The 15,837-nt window shown below is 49.2% G+C and overlaps 1 protein-coding gene and 1 long non-coding RNA gene across 2 annotated transcripts in view; both read left to right on the top strand.

Moving 5' to 3' along the window:
- Window positions 1-1,919, top strand: LOC140685187 (uncharacterized). Its single transcript, XR_012058467.1, has 2 exons — window positions 1-356; window positions 441-1,919. It is a non-coding gene; the product is annotated as an uncharacterized lncRNA (long non-coding RNA).
- Window positions 1,920-5,170: 3,251 nt separating this feature from the next.
- The window catches only part of ALDOA (aldolase, fructose-bisphosphate A), a 29,011-nt gene continuing 18,344 nt past the window's right edge, over window positions 5,171-15,837 (top strand). The window contains exons 1-3 of the mRNA XM_072936407.1: window positions 5,171-5,192; window positions 5,284-5,334; window positions 13,467-13,591. Of these exons, the coding sequence (XP_072792508.1) occupies window positions 13,480-13,591 (112 nt within the window). The 5' untranslated portion in view covers window positions 5,171-5,192; window positions 5,284-5,334; window positions 13,467-13,479. The remainder of the gene's footprint in view (window positions 5,193-5,283; window positions 5,335-13,466; window positions 13,592-15,837) is intronic.

Here is a 15,837-nt window from a genome sequence, read left to right on the forward strand (position 1 = left end):
TGGGGTGAAAAAGGGAAAATTTGGGGCTGGGAGGGAAAAGGGGCCGAGGCGGGGCTGGGACAGGCGGGGTTTGGGGAGAAAAAAGTGAATTTTGGGGGGAAAAAGGCGAATTTTGGGGAGGAAAAGGCGAATTATGGGTGCGGGGGGAGCGTTGGGGGCGGTTGGAGGAAACGTGAGGGGAAAAGTGCAGATTTTGAGGGAAAAAAGTAGATTTTGGGGTGAAAATGGGGGGATTTGGGTGCGGAGGGCAATCCTGGAGGAAAAAAAGTGCAGATTTTGAGGTGAAAAGTGCAGATTTTAGGGTAAAAATGCGGATTTTGAGGTGAAAAGTGCAAATTCTGAGGGGAAAAGTGCAGGTTTTGAGGAGAAAAGTGCAGATTTTGGGGTAAAAATGCTGATTTTTGAGGTGAAAAGTGCAGGTTTTGAGGTGAAAAGTGCAGATTTTGGGATCTGAGGCAGATTTTGTGGAGGGTGAGGAAATCGTGAGGTAAAAATGCAGATTTTTGAGATAAAAATGCAGATTTTTGGGGTGAAAATGCTGATTTTGGGGTAAAAAGGCAGATTTTGAGGTGAAAAGTGCAAATTCTGAGGGGAAAAGTTCAGATTTTGAGGTGAAAAGGCAGATTTTGAGGTGAAAAGTGCAGATTTTGAGGTGAAAATTGCAAATTCTGAGGGGAAAAGTGCAGGTTTTGAGGTGAAAAGTGCAGATTTGGGGGTAAAAATGCTGATTTTTGAGGTGAAAAGTGCAGGTTTTGAGGTGAAAAGTGCAGGTTCTGGGATCTGAGGCAGATTTTGTGGTGGGTGAGGAAATCGTGAGGTAAAAAGTGCAGATTTTGAGATAAAAATGCAGATTTTTGGGGTGAAAATGAAGATTTTTGAGGTGAAAATGCAGATTTTGGGGTAAAATTTCAGATTTTGAGGTGAAAAGTCCCGGTTTTGAGGTAAAAAAAGTCGATTTGGAGGTTAAATTGCGTATTTTGGAGGTCGGGAGGAAATCCTGAAGTAAAAAGTGCAGGTTTTGAGATGAAAAGTGCAAATTCTGAGGGGAAAAGTGCAGGTTTTAGGGTAAAAATCCAGATTTTGGGGTGAAAAGTGCAGATTTTGGGGGCATAGGGCAATCATAAAAAAAGTGCAGGTTTTGAGGTGAAAATGCAGATTTTGGGGTAAAAATGCTGATTTTTGAGGTGAAAAGTGCAGGTTTTGAGGTGGAAAGTGCCGATTTTGGGGTCTGGGGCAGATTTTGTGGAGGGTGAGGAAATCGTGAGGTAAAAATGCAGATTTTGAGATAAAAATGCAGATTTTTGAGGTGAAAATGCATATTTTGGGGTAAAAAGGCAGATTTTGAGGTGAAAAGTGCAAATTCTGAGGTGAAAAGTGCAGCTTTTGAGGTGAAAAGTGCAGATTTTGGGATAAAAATGCTGATTTTTGAGGTGAAAAGTGCAGGTTTTGAGGTGGAAAGTGCCGATTTTGGGGTCTGAGGCAGATTTTGTGGAGGGTGAGGAAATCGTGAGGTAAAAAGTGCAGATTCTGGGGTAAAAATGCAGATTTTTGGGGTGAGAATGAAGATTTTTGAGGTGAAAATGCAGAATTTGGGGTAAAAATTCAGATTTTGAGGTGAAAAGTGCCGGGTTTGAGGCAAAAAAAGTCGATTTGGAGGTTAAATTGTGAATTTTGGAGGTCGGGAGGAAATCCTGAAGTAAAAATTGCAGATTCTGAGGTGAAAAGTGCAGGTTTTGAGGTGAAAAGTGCAGATTTTGGGGTAAAAATGCTGATTTTTGAGGTGAAAAGTGCAGGTTTTGAGGTGGAAAGTGCCGATTTTGGGATCTGAGGCAGATTTTGTGGTGGGTGAGGAAACCGTGAGGTAAAAATGCAGATTTTGAGATAAAAATGCAGATTTTTGGGGTGAAAATGAAGATTTTTGGGGTGAAAATGCAGATTTTGGGGTAAAATTTCAGATTTTGAGGTGAAAAGTGCCGGTTTTGAGGTTAAAAAAGTTGATTTGGAGGTTAAATTGTGAATTTTGGAGGTCGGGAGGAAATCCTGAGGTAAAACCTGCAGATTTTGGGGGTAAAAATGCAAATTTGTGGGTGAAAAAGGAAATATTGGGCTATGGGGAGAAAATTGTGAGGTAAAAAAATTCAGATTTTGATGTCTAGCTGCAGATTTTGGGGTGAAAATGAAGATTTTGGGGGGACTGGAATGGTTTTGGGTGGGAAAATGCAGATTTTGGGGCGAGGGGGAGAAATTTTGAGGTGAAAATTGGAGATTTTTGGGGTGGAAAATGTCAATATTGAGGTTGAAGGGTCAATATTGAGGTGAAAAAGGCAAATTTGGGACTAAAAAAGCTGATTTTGGGGCAAAAATGGCAAATTTGAGGCAAAAAGGGTCAGATTTGGGGCAGAAAGGGTCAAATTTGAGGTGAAAAAGGTCAAATTAGAGGCAAAAATTTCAGATTTGGGAGTGACAGCAGATTTTGGGGTGAAACGTCAAATTTTGGGGTAAAAAAGGCAGATTTTGGGTGAAAACGTCAAATTTTGGGGTAAAAAGTCAAATTTTGGGTGTAAAAGGTGGATATTGGGGGAAAAAATCGAATTTATGGGTGAAAAAGTCAGATTTTGGGGTGTAAAGGGCAGATTTAGGGTGAAAAATGCAATTTTGGGGTGAAAAATTGGAATTTTGGGATGAAAAAGTCACATTTGGGGGTGAAAAGGGCATATTTTGGGGTAAAAAAGTCAAATTTTGGGTGCAAAAGGTGGATATTGGGGTAAAAAATTCAAATCTATAGGTGAAAAAGTCAGATTTTGGGGTGAAAAGTTGAATTTTGTGGTGCAAAACGTGGATTTGGGTGAAAAAGTTGGATTTGTGAGAGAAAAAGTTGAATTTTCAGGGAGACAAAGGCAGATTTTGGGGTGAAAAAGTCGAATTTGGGGTAAAAATGAAATTTTGGGGTGCACAAAGCAGATTTGTGGGAGCAAAAGTTGAATTTGGGGGTGCAAAACTCAAAGTTTGGGGTGAAAATGTTGAATTTTGGGGTGCAAAACTCAGATTTGTGGGTGCAAAAGTCGAATTTGGGGGTGCAAAAAGGAGAATTTGGGGTTAAAAAGTCAGATTGGTGAGAGGAAAAGATAAATTTTGGGGTTCAACAGGTGGATTTTGGGGTACAAAAATTCGATTTTTGGGGTGCCCAGAGCAGATTTTGGGGTTCCAGGGTCAATTTTGGGGTGCAAAGTGCGGATTTTGGTTGCCCAGTGTGGATTTTAGTGATTTTGGGGTGCAAAATACGGATTTTGGGGGTTCCAGGGACGGATTTTGGGGTGCAAAGTGCAGATTTTAGGGGTTCCAAAGGCGGATTTTAGTGATTTTGGGGTGCAAAGTGCAGATTTTGGGGTTCCAGGGCAGATTTTAGGGATTTTGGGGGTTCCAAAGGCGGATTTTGGGGTGCAAAGTGCAGATTTTGGGGTTCCAAAGGTGGATTTTGGGGTGCAAAGTGCAGATTTTGGGGGTTCCAAGGCAGATTTTGGGGTGCAAAGTGCAGATTTTGGGGTTCCAAGGCACATTTTGGGGTGCAAAGTGCAGATTTTGGGGTTCCAAAGGCGGATTTTAGTGATTTTGGGGTGCAAAGTGCAGATTTTAGGGGTTCCAAAGGCGGATTTTAAGGATTTTGGGGTACAAAGTGCAGATTTTAGGGGTTCCAAAGGCGGATTTTAGTGATTTTGGGGTGCAAAGTGCAGATTTTGGGGTGCCAAAGGCGGATTTTAGTGATTTTGGGGGTTCCAAAGGCGGATTTTAGTGATTTTGGGGTGCAAAGTGCAGATTTTGGGGTGCAAAATACGGATTTTGGGGGTTCCAGGGTCAGTTTTGGGGTGCAAAGTGCAGATTTAGGGGTTCTAAAGGCGGATTTTAGTGATTTTGGGGTGCAAAGTGCAGATTTTGGGGATCCCAAGGCAGATTTTGGGTGCAAAGTGCAGATTTTGGGGTTCCAAGGCAGATTTTGGGGTGCAAAGTGCAGATTTTGGGGGTTCCAAAGGCGGATTTTAGGGATTTTGGGGTGCAAAGTGCAGGTTTTGGGGTTCCAGGGTCAGTTTTGGGGTGCAAAGTGCAGATTTTGGTTGCCCAGTGCGGATTTTAGTGATTTTGGGGTGCAAAGTGCGGGTTTTAGGGGTTCCAAAGGCGGATTTTAGTGATTTTGGGGTGCAAAATACGGATTTTGGGGGTTCCAGGGACGGATTTTGGGGTGCAAAGTGCAGATTTTGGGGGTTCCAAAGGCGGATTTTCGGGTGCAAAGTGCAGATTTTGGGGTTCCAAAGGCGGATTTTAGTGATTTTGGGGTGCAAAGTGCAGATTTTGGGGGTTCCAGGGACGGATTTTGGGGGTTTTGGGGGTTCCAAAGGCGGATTTTAGTGATTTTGGGGTGCAAAATACGGATTTTGGGTGTTCCAGGGACGGATTTTGGGGTGCCCAGCGCGAATTTTGGGGTTCCAAGGCAGATTTGTGGTGCAAAGTGCAGATTTTAGGGGTTCCAAAGGCGGATTTTAAGGATTTTGGGGTGCAAAGTGCGGGTTTTGGGGGTTCCAAAGGCGGATTTTAGTGATTTTGGGGTGCAGAGTGCAGATTTTGGGGGTTCCAAAGGCGGATTTTGGGGTGCAAAGTGCAGATTTTGGGTGTTCCAAAGGCGGATTTTAGGGATTTTGTGTGTTCCAAAGGCGGATTTTAGTGATTTTGGTGTGCAAAGTGCGGATTTTGGGGTGCAAAGTGCGGATTTTGGGGTTCCAAAGGCGGATTTTGGGGGTTCCAAATGCGGATTTTAGTGATTTTGGTGTGCAAAGTGCAGATTTTAGGGGTTCCAAAGGCGGATTTTAGGGATTTTGGGGGTTCCAAAAGCGGATTTGGGGGATTTTGGGTGTTCCAAAGGCGGATTTTAGGGATTTTGGGTGTTCCAAAGGCGGATTTTGCAGTTCCAGGGTCAGTTTTGGGGTGCAAAATGCCGATTTCGGGGCTCGGTGGGTGCGTCCCCCCCCCCGCCCGCCGCTCTCCCCATTTCATTTTCCTCCTTCCTCTTCCTCCTCCTCCTCCTCCTCTCCTTGAGCCGCCCTTGGCGGGGGCGGGGCCGTTCCCGGTGCCCTTCCCGGTGCTCGGGGCTCCCTCGGTCACTCCCGGCTCGGCTCCCGCAGCTCCCGGACCCTCCGGACACTCCGGACACCGCCGGACACTCCGGACACCGCCGGACACTCGGACACTTCAGCCACTCCGGACACTCCGGACACCACCGGACACTCCCGGACCCACCGGACACCACCGGACACTCCCGGACACTTCAGCCCCTCCGGACACTCGGTGGGTTCTCCGCCCTCACGAACGTCCCGATCTTCCTCCCGCTCTTCCTCTTCCAATTCGGGATTTTCCTCATTTTCCTCTCCCTCCTCGACCCCAAAGTCCTGGGTTTTTCCTTCAAATTTGGGGGTTTTCCTTAAAATCTGGGGGTTTTTCCTCAAAATTTTGTGGTTTTCCCTTAGAATTTTGGGGTTTTTTCCTCAAAATTTTAGGGTTTTCCCTTAGAATTTTGGGGGTTTTACCTTCAAATCTGGGGTTTTCTCTTCAAATCTGGGGGTTTTTCCTCAAAATCTGGGGGTTTTCCCTAAAATATGGGGGTTTTTCCTTAAAATCTTGGGATTTTCCCCTAAAATACAGGGGGTTTTCCTTAAAATCTGGGGGTTTCCCTTAAAATCTGGGGGTTTCCCTTAAAATTGAGGGGTTTTCCCTAAAATCTGGGGTTTTTCCCTAAAATCTGGGGGTTTTTCCTTAAAATCTAGGGGGTTTCCCCTAAAGATTTGGGGGTTTTCCTCAAAATTTTGGGGTTTTTTCCTTAAAATCTGGGGGTTTTCCCTTAAAATCATGGGGTTTTCCTCAAAATTTTGGGGGTTTTCCCTTAGAATTTTGGGTTTTTTTCCTCAAAATCTTGGTGTTTTCCCTTAAAATCTGGGTTTTTTTCCTCAAAATCTTGGGGTTGTCCCTTAAAATTTGGGGGTTTCCCTTAAAATCTGAGGGTTTTTCCTCAAAATCTTGGGGTTTTTCCTTAAAATTTGGGGTTTTCCTTGAAATCTGAGGGTTTTCCCTTCAAATCTTGGGGTTTTCCCTTAAAATCTTGGGGTTTTTCCTTAAAATTTGGGGTTTTCCTTGAAATCCGAGGGTTTTCCCTTAAAATCTGGGGGTTTTCCCTTAAAATCTTGGGATTTTCCCTTAGAAGTTTGGGGTTTTTTCCTCAAAATCTTGGGGTTTTCCCTTAAAATTTGGGGGTTTCCCTTAAAATCTGAGGTTTTTTCCTCAAAATCTTGGGGTTTTCCCTTAAAATTTGGGGGTTTTACTTCAAATCTGGAGGTTTTCCCTTCAAATCTTGGGGTTTTCGCTGAAAATTTGGGGGTTTTTCCTCAAAATCTTGGGGGTTTTCCTTAAAATCTGGGGGTTTTCCCTTCAAATCTGGGGTTTTCCTTTAAAATCTGGGGGGTTTTCCTTAAAATCTAGGTGTTTTCCCTAAAATATGGGGGTTTTTCCTTAAAATTTGGGGATTTTTCCTTAAAATCTAGGGGTGTTCCCTTAAAATCTGGGGGGTTTCCCTTCAAATCTGGGGGTTTTCCCTTAAAATCTGGGTTTTTTCCCTTAAAATCTGGGGTTTTCCCTTAAAATTTTGGGTTTTTTTCCTGAAAATCTTGGTGTTTTCCCTTAAAATCTGGGGGTTTTTCCTTAAAATCTGGGGGTTTTCCCTTAAAATCTGGGAGTTTTTCCTTAAAATCTTGGGATTTTCCCTTAGAAGTTTGGGGTTTTTTCCTCAAAATCTTGGGGTTTTCCCTTAAAATCTGGGGGTTTCCCTTAGAATTTTGGGTTATTTCCTCAAAATCTTGGTGTTTTCCCTTAAAATTTTGGGGTTTTCCTTAAAATTTGGGGGTTTTCCCTGAAGATTTGGGGTTTTCCTTGAAATCTGGGGGTTTTCCCTTCAAATCTGGGGGTTTTTCCTTAAAATCTTGGGATTTTCCCTTAGAAGTTTGGGGGTTTTTCCTCAAAATCTTGGGGTTTTCCCTTAAATCTGGGGGTTTTCCCTTAAAATCTTGGGATTTTCCCTTAAAATTTGGGGGTTTTTTTCTCAAAATATTGGGGTTTTCTCTTAAAATTTGGGTTTTTTTCCTTAAAATGTGGGAGTTTCTCCTTAAAATCTTGGGATTCCACCTCAAAAACTTGGGGCTTTACTCTTAAAACTTGAGGTTTACCCTCAAAATCCGAGGGTTTTCCCTCAAAATTTTGGGGTTTTGTCCTCAAAATCTTCGGGTTTGACCCTTAAAATTTTGGGGGTTTCTCTCAAAAATTTGGGGTTTACCCTTAAAATCTGAGGGTTTTTCCTTAAAATTTGGGGGTTTACCCTTAAATCTGGGTGTTTTTCCTCAAAATCTGGGGGTTTTTCCTTAAAATCTGGGGGTTTTCGCTTCAAATCTGGGGGTTTTCCCTTAAAATTTGGGGGTTTTTCCTTAAAATCTTGGGATTTTCCCTTAGAATTTTGGGGGGTTTTCCTCAAAATCTTGGGGTTTTCCCTTAAAGTCTGGGGTTTTCCCTGAAGATTTGGGGTTTTCCTTGTAATCTGGGGTTTTCCCTTCAAATCTGGGTTTTTTTCCTCAAAATTTTGGGGTTTTCCCTTAGAATTTTGGGGGGTTTTTTTCTCAAAATCTTGGGGTTTTCCCTTAAAATCTTGGGATTTTCCCCTAAAATTTGGGGGGTTTTCCCTTCAAATCTGGGGGTTTTCCCTTAAAATCTTGGGATTTTCCCTTAAAATACAGGGTTTTTTCCTTAAAATCTGGGGCTTTTTCCTTAAAATCTTGGGATTTTCCCTTAGACGTTTGGGCTTTTTTCCTCAAAATCTTGGGGTTTTTCCTTAAAATCTGGGGGTTTTCCCTTAAAATCTAGGGGATTTCCCCTAAAATTTGGGGGTTTCTCCTTCAAATCTGGGGGTTTCCCTTAAAATCTTGGGATTTCCCTTAAAATCTAAGGGTTTTCCCTTAAAATCTTGGGGGTTTTCCCTTAAAATCTAGGGGTTTTCCCCTAAAATTTGGGGGGTTTTCCATGAAATTTGGGGGTTTCCCTTAAAATCTAGGGGGTTTTCCTCAAAATTTTGGGGTTTTCCCTTAGAATTTTTGGGTTTTTTCCTCAAAATCTTGGGGTTTTCCCTTAAAATCTGGGGGGTTTACCTTCAAATCTTGGGATTTTCCCTGAAGATTTGGGGTTTTCCTTGAAATGTGGGGGTTTTCTTTAAAATCTTGGGATTTTCCCCTAAAATTTGGGGGATTTTCCTTAAAATCTGGAGGTTTCCCTTAAAATCTAGGGGTTTTCCCTTAAAATTTGGAGGTTTCCCTTAAAATCTGAGGTTTTTTCCTCAAAATCTTGGGGTTTTCCCTTAGAATTTGGGGGGTTTCCCTTAAAATCTTGGGATTTTACCCTAAAATTTAGGGGGTTTTCCTTAAAATCTAGGGGTTTTCCCTTAGAAGTTTGGGGTTTTTTTCCTCAAAATCTTCGGGGTTTTTCCTTAGAATTTTGGGGGGTTTTCCTCAAAATCTTGGTATTTTCCCTTAAAAATTGGGGGTTTTTTCCTCAAAATATTGGGGTTTCCCTTAAAATTTGGGGGTTTTCCCTCAAAATCGGGGGGTTTTCCCTTAAAATCTGGGAGTTTTTCCTTAAAATCTTGGGATTTCACCTCAAAAACTTGGGGCTTTACCCTTAAAACTTGAGGTTTACCCTCAAAATCCGGTTATTTTCCCTCAAAATTTTGGGGTTTTCCCTTAAAATCTGGGGGTTTTTCCTTAAAATCTTGGGGTTTTTCCTAAAAATCTGTGGTTTTCCCTTAAAATTTGGGGGTTTTCCCTTAAAATTTTGGGATTTTGCCCTTAAATCCTGTGGTTTTCCCTTAAAATCTGGGGGTTTTCCCCCTCAAAATCTTTGGATATTTCCCTAAAAATTTTGGTGGTTTTCCCTTAAAATCTTGGGGTTTTCCCCTAAAAATCTTGGGATTTTTCCTTAAAATTTTGGGATTTTCCCCTAAAAATCTTGGGATTTTTCCCTAAAAATCTTGGGATTTTTCCTTAAAATTTTGGGATTTTCCCCTAAAAATCTTGGGATTTCCCCTCAAAATCTTGGGGTTTTACCCTTAATATCTTGATATATTTCCCTAAAAAATTGGAGTTTTTCCCTCAAAATCCTGAGGTTTTCCCCTCAAATTTTTGGGATTTTCCCCTAAAACTCCTGGAGGTTTTCCCTCAAAATTTTGGGATTTTCCCCTCAAAGTCTCGGGGTTTTTTCCTCACAATTTTGGGATTTTGCCCTCAAAACTTTGGGGTTTTTCCCTTTCAAATATTGGAAGTTTCCCCTCAAAATCCTGAGGTTTTTCCCTAAAAATTTTGGTGTTTTCCCCTCAAAATCTTGGGGGTTTCCCTAAAAATTTTGGTGGTTTTTCCCTTAAAATCTTGGGATTTTTCCCTTAAAATTTTGGGATTTTCCCCTAAAAATTTTGGGATTTTTCCTTAAAATCTTGGGGTTTCCCCTCAAAATCTTGGGGTTTTACCCTCAAAATCTTGGGGTTTTACCCTCAAAATCTTGATATATTTCCCTAAAAATATTGGAATTTTCCCCTCAAAATCCTGAGGTTTTCCCTCAAAATTTTGGGATTTTCCCCTCAAAGTCTCGGGGTTTTCCCCTCACAATTTTGGGATTTTCCCCTCAAAACTTTGGGGTTTTTCCCTATCAAATATTGGAAGTTTCCCCTCAAAATCCTGAGGTTTTTTCCCTAAAAACTTTGGGATTTTACCCTCAAAATTTGGGGTTTTTCCCTTTCAAATCTTGGGGTTTTTCCCTTTCAAATCTTGGCGTTTTTCCCTCAAAATTTTGGGATTTCCCCTCAAAATTTTGGGGATTTCCCCTAAAAATTTTGGGGTTTTTCCCTTAAAATTTTGGGAGTTCTTCCCAAAAATTCTTGAGTTTTTTTCCACCTCCAATCCTGGGGTTCTTCCCCCAAAATCTTGGGGGTTCTTCCCCCCTCAGTGCCCCCAGTTCACTCCCAGTGCCCCCAGTTCACTCCCAGTTCACTCCCAGTGCCCCCAGTGCCCTCCTTATCTCCTCCCGGTGCCCTCCCAGTTCACTCCCAGTGCCCCCAGTCCCTCCCAGTTCACTCCCAGTCCCTCCCAGTCCCTCCCAGTCCCTCCCAGTCCCCCCCAGTCACTCCCAGTCCCCTCCCAGTCTCTTCCCAGTTCACTCCCAGTGCCCCCAGTTCAGTCCCAGTGCCCCCAGTTCAGTCCCAGTGCCCCCAGTTCACTCCCAGTGCCCCCAGTTCACTCCCAGTTCAGTCCCAGTGCCCCCAGTTCAGTCCCAGTGCCCCCAGTTCACTCCCAGTTCACTCCCAGTGCCCCCAGTTCACTCCCAGTTCACTCCCAGTTCACTCCCAGTTCACTCCCAGTGCTCCCAGTGCCCTCCCAGTGCCCCCAGTGCCCTCCTTATCTCCTCCCAGTGCCCTCCCAGTTCACTCCCAGTTCACTCCCAGTTCACTCCCAGTGCCCCAGTTAACTTCCAGTGCCCCCAGTCCCTCCCAGTTCAGTCCCAGTTCACTCCCAGTCCCCTCCCAGTTCACTCCCAGTGCTCCCAGTCCTTATCAGTGCCCTCCTTATCTCCTCCCAGTGCCCCCAGTTCAGTCCCAGTGCCCCCAGTGCCCCCAGTTAACTTCCAGTGCCCCCAGTCCCTCCCAGTTCACTCCCAGTTCACTCCCAGTGCCCCCAGTCCTTATCAGTGCCCTCCTTATCTCCTCCCAGTCCCTCCCAGTTCAGTCCCAGTGCCCCCAGTTCATTCCCAGTGCTCCCAGTTCATTCCCAGTGCCCCCAGTTCAGTCCCAATTCACTCCCAGTGCCCCAGTTAACTTCCAGTGCCTCCAGTCCTCCCAGTTCAGTCCCAGTTCACTCCCAGTCCCCTCCCAGTTCACTCCCAGTTCACTCCCAGTGCTCCCAGTCCTTATCAGTGCCCTCCTTATCTCCTCCCAGTGCCCCCAGTTCACTCCCAGTGCCCCCAGTTCACTCCCAGTGCCCCCAGTTCAGTCCCAGTGCCCCCAGTGCCCTCCCAGTCTCCTCCCAGTTCACTCCCAGTGCCCCCAGTCCTTATCAGTGCCCTCCTTATCTCATCCCAGTGCCCCCAGTGCCCCCAGTGCCCCCAGTTCAGTCCCAGTGCCCCCAGTTCAGTCCCAGTCCCTCCCAGTCCCTCCCAGTCCCTCCCAGTCCATTCCCAGTCCCTCCCAGTCCCTCCCAGTCCCTCCCAGTCCATTCCCAGTCCATTCCCAGTACCCTCCCAGTCCCTCCCAGTCCCTCCCAGTCCCCCCCAGTCCCTCCCAGCTCACTCCCAGTCCCTCCCAGTCCCTTCCCAGTCCCTCCCAGTCCCTTCCCAGTCCCTCCCATTCCCTCCCAGTCCCTCTCAGTCCATTCCCAGTCCCTCCCATTATAACCCAGTCCTCTCCCAGTCCCTCCCAGTTCACTCCCAGTCCCTCCCATTTCATTCCAGTTCACTCCCAGTCTCTCCCAGTCATTCCCAGTTCCCTCCCAGTCCCTCCCAGTTCCCTCCCAGTCCCTCCCAGTCCCCTCCCAGTCCCTCCCAGTCCCTCCCAGTCCCCCCCAGTCCCTCCCAGTCCCTCCCAGTCCATTCCCAGTCCCTCCCAGTCCCTCCCAGTCCATTCCCAGTCCCTCCCAGTCCATTCCCAGTCCCTCCCAGTCCCTCCCAGTCCATTCCCAGTCCATTCCCAGTCCCTCCCAGTCCCTCCCAGTCCCTCCCAGTCCCTCCCAGTTCATTCCCAGTCCCTCCCAGTCCCTCCCAGTCCCTCCCAGTCCATTCCCAGTCCCTCCCAATTCACTCCCAGTCCCCTCCCAGTCCCTTCCAGTCCATCCCAGTCCCTCCCAGTCCCTCCCAGTTCACTCCCAGTCCCTTCCATTTCATCCCAGTTCACTCCCAGTCTCTCCCAGTCATTCCCAGTTCACTCCCAGTCTCTCCCAGTCATTCCCAGTTCACTCCCAGTCTCTCCCAGTCATTCCCAGTTCACTCCCAGTCTCTCCCAGTCATTCCCAGTTCACTCCCAGTCCCCTGCGGTCTCCTTCCAGTCCCCCCCAGTCCCTCCCAGTTCCTCCCAGTCCTTACCAGTGCCCTCCTTATCTCCTCCCAGTCTCCTCCCAGTTCAGTCCCAGTCCCCTCCCAGTGCTCCCTGACCTCTACCAGTCACTCCCAGTCACTGTCAATCTGTTCCCAGTCCCTCCCAGTGCCCTCCCAGTCTCTTCCCAGTCCACTCCCAGTGCCCCCAGTTCAGTCCCAGTGCCCCCAGTGCCCTCCCAGTCCATTCCCAGTGCCCCCAGTTCAGTCCCAGTGCCCTCCCAGTGCTGCCTGACCTCTCCCAGTCACTCTCCATCTACTCCCAGTCCCTCCCAGTTCACTCCCAGTGCCCCCAGTTCAATTCCAGCACCTCCAGTCCCTTCCTAGTTCACTCCCAGTGGCCCAAGTCCCATCCCAGTTCACTCCCAGTGCCCCAGTTCAATCCCAGTCCACTCCCAGTGCCCCCAGTTCAGTCCCAGTCCCCTCCCAGTTCAGTCCCAGTTCACTCCCAGTGCCCCCAGTCCTTATCAGTGCCCTCCTTATCTCCTCCCAGTGCCCTCCTAGCTCAGTCCCAGTGCCCCCAGTGCCCTCCCAGTGCCCTCCCAGTTCAGTCCCAGTGCCCCCAGTCCCTCCCAGTGCCCTCCCAGTTCAGTCCCAGTGCCCCCAGTTCACTCCCAGTCCCTCCCAGTTCAGTCCCAGTCCCTTCCCAGTGCTCCCTGACCTTTACCAGTCACTCCCAGTCACTCTCAATCTGTTCCCAGTCACTCCTAGTCCCCTCCCAGTCTCTTCCCAGTCCACTCCCAGTGCCCCCAGTTCATTCCCAGTGCCCCCAGTGCCCTCCCAGTTCAGTCCCAGTGCCCCCAGTTCAGTCCCAGTCCCTTCCCAGTGCTCCCTGACCTTCACCAGTCACTCCCAGTCACTCTCAATCTGTTCCAAATCACTCCCAGTCCCCTCCCAGTGCCCCCAGTTCAGTCCCAGTGCCCCCAGTTCAGTCCCAGTGCCCCCAGTTCAGTCCCAGTGCCCCCAGTTCAGTCCCAGTGCCCCCAGTTCAGTCCCAGTGCCCCCAGTTCCCTCCCAGTATAACCCAGTCCCCTCCCAGTCCATCCCAGTCCCTCTCTCCCTTTTTGGGGTCCCCCCCTGCGGTGTGGCCATGTCCATTCCCCCCCCCGAAGCGTGACCGATGACATCACCGCCACCCCTGTGACATCACTGTGACATCACTGCGACATCACTGTGACATCACGGTGCCACCACGGTGACGTCACTGTGACATCACTGTGACGTCATTGTCACATCACGGTGACGTCACGCTGTCCCCGCAGCGGTGGCCGCAGGATGTCCCCCCCCGTGCCCGCGCTGACCCCCGAGCAGAAGAAGGAGCTGGCGGCCATCGCCCAGCGCATCGTGGCGCCCGGCAAGGGCATCCTGGCTGCCGATGAGTCTACTGGTCTGTACTGGGAGGGACTGGGAGGGACTGGGAGTGAGCTGGGAGGGACTGGGAGGGACTGGGTTATACTGGGAGGGACTGAGAGGCACCGCGGCCATCACCCAGCGCATCGTGGCGCCCGGCAAGGGCATCCTGGCCGCCGATGAGTCTACTGGTGTGTACTGGGACAAACTGGGAGTGAACTGGGAGGGACTGGGTTATACTGGGAGGGACTGGGAGGCACCGCGGCCATCGCCCAGCGCATCGTGGCGCCCGGCAAGGGCATCCTGGCTGCCGACGAGTCTACTGGTGTGTACTGGGAGGGACTGGGAGGGACTGGGAGGGACTGGGAGGGACTGGGAATAGACTGGGAGGGACTGGGTTATACTGGGAGGGACTGGGAGGGACTGGGAGGCACCGCGGCCATCGCCCAGCGCATCGTGGCGCCCGGCAAGGGCATCCTGGCTGCTGATGAGTCTACTGGTGTGTACTGGGACGGACTGGGAGGGACTGGGAGGGACTGGGAGGGACTGGGAATGGACTGGGAGGGACTGGGATGGACTGGGAGGGACTGGGTTATACTGGGAGGGACTGGGTTATACTGGGAGGGACTGGGAGGCACCGCGGCCATCGCCCAGCGCATCGTGGCGCCCGGCAAGGGCATCCTGGCCGCTGATGAGTCCACTGGTGTGTACTGGGTTATACTGGGAGGGACTGGGAGGGGACTGGGAGGGACTGGGTTATACTGGGAGGGACTGGGAGGGACTGGGAGGGGACTGGGAGGGACTGGGTTATACTGGGAGGCACCGCGGCCATCGCCCAGTGCATCGTGGCGCCCGGCAAGGGCATCCTGGCCGCTGATGAGTCTACTGGTGTGTACTGGGACGGACTGGGATGGACTGGGATGGACTGGGAGGGACTGGGAGGGCACTGGGAGGGACTGGGAGGGACTGGGAGGGACTGGGACAGACTGGGAGGGACTGGGAGGGACTGGGAATGGACTGGGAGTGAACTGGGAATGACTGGGAGAGACTGGGAGTGAACTGGGACGGACTGGGAATGGACTGGGAGGGACTGGGAGGGACTGGGAATGGACTGGGAGGGACTGAGAGGGACTGGGAGGGACTGGGTTATACTGGGAGGGACTGGGTTATACTGGGAGGCACCGCGGCCATCGCCCAGCGCATCGTGGCGCCCGGCAAGGGCATCCTGGCTGCTGATGAGTCCACTGGTGTGTACTGGGACGGACTGGGAGGGACTGGGGATGGACTGGGAGGGACTGTGTTATACTGGGAGGGACTGGGAATGGACTGGGAGGGACTGGGAATGGACTGGGAGGGACTGGGACAGACTGGGATGGACTGGGACGGACTGGGAGGGACTGGGAGGCACTGGGATGGACTGGGACACACTGGGAATGGACTGGGAGGGACTGGGAATGGACTGGGAGGGACTGGGAGTGAACTGGGACAGACTGGGATGGACTGGGACGGACTGGGAGGGACTGGGAGGCACTGGGATGGACTGGGACACACTGGGAATGGACTGGGAGGGACTGGGAGGGACTGGGAATGGACTGGGAGGGACTGGGAGGGACTGGGAATGGACTGGGAATGGACTGGGACAGACTGGGAATGGACTGGGATGGACTGGGAGGGACTGGGATAAACTGGGAGGGACTGGGAGGGACTGGGGGGGAACTGGGAGGGACTGGGAGAGACTGGGAGGGACTGGGAGGGAACTGGGAGGGACTGGGTTATACTGGGAGGGACTGGGAGGGACTGGGAATGGACTGGGAGGGACTGGGAGGGACTGGGAGGGACTGGGAGGGGACTGGGAGGGACTGGGAGTGAACTGGGAATGGACTGGAAGGGACTGGGAGGGACTGGGAGGGACTGGGACAGACTGGGATGGACTGGGAGGGACTGGGAATGGACTGGGAGGGACTGGGAGGGACTGGGAGTGAACTGGGAGGGACTGGGAATGGACTGGGAGGGACTGGGATGGGCTCGGATTTACTGGGAGTTACTGGGAGTTACTGGTTTATACTGGGGAGCACCGAGGCAATGCCAGGGGCCTGGCTGGGGGTTCCTGGTTTATACTGGTGTACACTGGTTTTATACTGGTTCTAACTGGTTTATATAAATTCTTACTGGTTTATATAGGTTCTAACTGGTTTATACAGCTTGTAACTGGTTTGTACTGGTTCTGACTGGTTTATATAGGTTCTGACAGGTTTATACTGGTTCTAAGTGGTTTATACTGGT

Source organism: Taeniopygia guttata, chromosome 16 (assembly GCF_048771995.1).
Source record: "Taeniopygia guttata chromosome 16, bTaeGut7.mat, whole genome shotgun sequence".
NCBI lineage: Eukaryota > Metazoa > Chordata > Aves > Passeriformes > Estrildidae > Taeniopygia > Taeniopygia guttata.